Source organism: Rhinopithecus bieti, unplaced genomic scaffold (genome assembly GCF_001698545.2).
Source record: "Rhinopithecus bieti isolate Rb0 unplaced genomic scaffold, ASM169854v2 scaffold_2439, whole genome shotgun sequence".
NCBI classification, from domain to species: Eukaryota; Metazoa; Chordata; class Mammalia; order Primates; family Cercopithecidae; genus Rhinopithecus; species Rhinopithecus bieti.
Genome location: NW_016804232.1, coordinates 2,422,872 through 2,426,768, shown reverse-complemented (window position 1 = coordinate 2,426,768; position 3,897 = coordinate 2,422,872). Strand labels below are relative to the sequence as shown.

Sequence of the window (3,897 nt, the reverse complement as noted above, 5' to 3'; positions counted from 1 at the left end):
GGGGAACATCACACACTGGGGCCTATCATGGGGAGGGGGGAGGAGGGAGGGATTGCACTGGGGAGTTATACGTGATATAAATGATGAATTGATGGGTGCTGATGAGTTGATGGGTGCAGCACACCAACATGGCATAAGTATACATATGTAACAAACCTGCACGTTATGCACATGTACCCTAGAACTTAAAGTATAATAATAAAAAATAAAAAAAAAAAAAAAAGAAATGCAGGCAGAAGGGTTTGCCAGCTGTATACCAACATCTTATGTAGCACTGTAGTTTCTGCTTGCCCAAGTGTTCTGCAGCTGTGACCATCAGAAGAGTAGGAGAGACACATGGATTGGAAATGACTCCAAGCACAGGCAGAAGCTAAACCTGGCCAGACCTGGAACTAGAAGCAAAGCTACCCGGCTGAGTCCAACCTATATGAAACTTCCGAGTTAATCTAAATGCGTGGGATAAACAAATGCTTATGTTTGAAAACCATTAACAGCTTGAAGTTATTTCTTACACAGCATTCTTGTTACAATGGCTACCTGATACATTTATAAATTAAAGTGGGCAAAAGAAATATTCTTCCCTTCTAGTAATCTGTAAAGAATATTTCCTTCCTCCTGAGATTTAGCTTTCATTTATTTACAATGAAAGTCAGCAAATTCATGCCTGACTGAAAGAGTGTTACCTCCAATGAGTTCATTCTAGGTTGACCACTGACTTTTTTCCTCATTATCATGCTGATAATCATATTTGACTTTCAAATGCTTACCCTTTCTCTAATGTGTTGGGGATACCAACCCCTGTATGACCTCATCTGTAAACTTGTGGGGTTAAGTGATCACTGGTTCTTCAGGGCCCAGACTTCCAAGGAGAGATGTGTGGAAGATCACAGCATGGTGGGCAGAGGAGGAAAGCTAAACAATAGGAGTGCTAACCTATCAATCAGCATAACTCTGCTTCCATCTGTGTTAGCTATGGTTCTTCATGTGGAAAATCAGTTTTACTATTAAATATCAAAAACTACTAGACCAGATGTTTTCTAAAGTCTTCTAATACACAAAGCCCTATGATTACATTTTTATTTTGACCACTGCCTTCTCTTTATTTCTATTCCCATGACCCTAATTTAAGACACTATCACCTAAACTCCTGTATCACTTCCTAACCTGACACCTGCTTTAAGCTGTAAATTGCGTCATTTTATTCCCCTACTTAAAATGAGAGAAAATCCAACTTTAACGGGGCCCCTAGGCTCTCCCTATCGCTCCAGTTCCCCACCTTTCATCCTGGCTTAGAACACACCCCACTCTTCATCACCTTGGGGTTTTCTCCCATGCTGTTCCCTCTGCTGGAAATGCTCGTCCTCTATTCTTTGTGCCCTTCAGTGTCATGTTATAAGTCGGCCTCTCACACAGACTTTCTTGGATCACCTAAACTACAGAAGGCCCCACCTGACCCCTATCATTCTCTATGACAGCACATTCTTCTTTCTTTCTTTGCACTTATGACTTACAGTTATGGAAACAGTTGTTGGTTGTTACATTATTCAACTTCCTATTAAGTATCAGCTCCAGGTGGACTGGGCTGAAGTTGTCTGGTTTACCTTTGTATTTTTAGGACCCAAAGCAGTACCTGGCACATAGTATACATGCAATAATATAGATGAGTGCATGAACTAATGAACTTCTTAGCTTTTGTCAACATTTTTTTCTACCACTTTTCTACATCACATAACATTTCCCTAGAACATGTGATCTCAGTCTTTCATTTGCTTATACCTGCTCTCTTAGTTACCTTCCTTAAACCATGCATAATGTTCCTTATGTTCTTGAACATTATAATTTTCTCTTCGACTTTCTTTATTCATCATACTTCCCTTTTCTTACTCTTTTCATGTGCGAGTGGTCACTATCTGGTAGGTTATGGGAGATTATTATAAAGCTGATCCCAAATCTTAGAATTAGATTCTATTTAGGAAAAAATTAACAAGAATAGTCCTTCAATAAATGAGACCAGATACCTATAGAAGTAAATACTCTATGCCACCTGACTGAGGTGACTGAGGAGTTTGGCAAATACCTAAATTTCAAGTAAGATGAGCAGGAAATGGTTTTAGGAAAAAACAATAACAAAAAGTATATCCTAACTAATTTCATTGACCTCCGTCAGAAGAAAAGAAAAAAATAAAATAAGTGCTTGGTTTGTGTATAGCCTAGAAAATATGGACACAATGAACAAATAATGTGGAACTCCATTGCTGGAATATGGATTTTCCAGCAATGCCTGGGATAGAGAAACAACATATCTGATAAAGGTAATATTATGATTATCAGAGAAATGAAGGCTGTGGGAGGGAAATGTATTGGTCACAAGCTCTCACTATTGTTTAAATGCACCACCTAAGAGGATGCTTTGAGAGTAGGCATGAGGCTACTGGCTGCTGAAATGAGAGCTCCCTCTGCAAGTGAAGAAGCTGGCATTTCGGCTTAGGCAGCGGTCTCTGGTGAGTTGGTTTAGTATGAGTCAACTTACAAAAATTCAATCTATTCTGGGTGTACTGAAAACATTTAGTTTCTTGATCTGTAAAGCCAAGATCCATACCTTAAATCACAGTTCTGAAAGAAAAAGGCCGAGCCCGGGCAGTCAGTAGCCTTCCCTGGACTCCAATTATATCTTGCCTGGCTTTCTTTCCAATTCTCATATGAACCACACTCTATTTCTTATTATTGGCCATACCTATTACTATCAACCTGTTGATAATTACATGATGTACTTTCGTGAGCACGTGATTACACAAAAGGAAATTAAGAAATGCGAGTGTTTTTTTGTCATTGTGGCAATCTGACACTCCTTAGAACTAAGACACAATGCCGTAGTCTCATCATACATTTCTGTGAGTGCAGTCCTAGCATTCCCCTTTTACTCAAAGTTATAAATTTGGATAATGTCTTGGAAAGTTGTTTGGGAGCCCATAAGCTACCTGTAGTAAACAGCATATGGGACAATTAATAAAGAAAGGTGTCAGAGAAAATACCAAAACTTTTCAGACCTGGGACGGAAATCTTCCCCACAGTTGGATGCTCCATCTCCATAATAAGGCCATTGTGTAATACCTGAAAAGGCAAAACAGAGAGAAAATAACTTACAAAATAAAACTATCTTCAATTACAAGGCATGGATAGTCATCTATTCAGTCAACATCAAAGAAAGATATGGCAAAACACAGAGATGTTTAAAATTTTCATTTGATAGTAAATATTTGACATAAAAATGTTTCATCTTATAATACACCAAATGAAGCCAAAAAAGACTAGAGGATTCATGGACTAGAAAACATTTCAATAAGACCTTCCCACTCTTAAAATTTTTATTTGCCCCTAAATATAGCAGATGATTTCCTCTCTTTCATCTATGGATGCTCCCCTAATATTAAAGCTCAGCCCTTTCCTGCATAACCTTATGGCAGGACTCGGCCAAGGTCAAGAAATAGCACCTCAAACAGAGCAGCACACTGGGGTGGTACACATGCTCCTGGAAATCTGTGCAGCAGAAGGTATGGGGAATCAGTCCGTTTGAAAGAATAAATCAGAGTATCCAGAAGGCTCGGTGACTGCTGGAGGTGGAAAGATTCAAGGCTGCTGTGACAAGCAAATGAGCAGCAGACAGCAAATCCAGAGGAGACCCAGGTCAGAGGCGTGCACAGGGAAGCTGAACCAGGAACGTTTTCAATGGTGGTCAAGACCTTAAGCAAAAGACTAGAGTTCAGAAACAGGATTCCAGGATACTGGAGTAAAAAAGCCAGAGACTTCATCCCAGAGGGCTGATTAGGTTCTCATGCAACGATGAGGCAGGAAATTTAAAAAATAATAATAAAATAAAATAAATTTTCCATATTAAAT

The 3,897-nt window shown here is 39.1% G+C and overlaps 1 protein-coding gene across 2 annotated transcripts in view; it reads right to left on the bottom strand.

Annotated features, from left to right (window-relative positions):
- SUGCT (succinyl-CoA:glutarate-CoA transferase) overlaps positions 1 to 3,897 on the bottom strand; it is a 732,347-nt gene that overhangs the window by 112,367 nt on the left and 616,083 nt on the right. For both annotated transcript variants that reach the window (XM_017867385.1, XM_017867384.1), the window contains one exon: positions 3,048 to 3,111. In XM_017867385.1, coding sequence (XP_017722874.1) covers positions 3,048 to 3,111 — 64 coding nt within the window. The remainder of the gene's footprint in view (positions 1 to 3,047; positions 3,112 to 3,897) is intronic.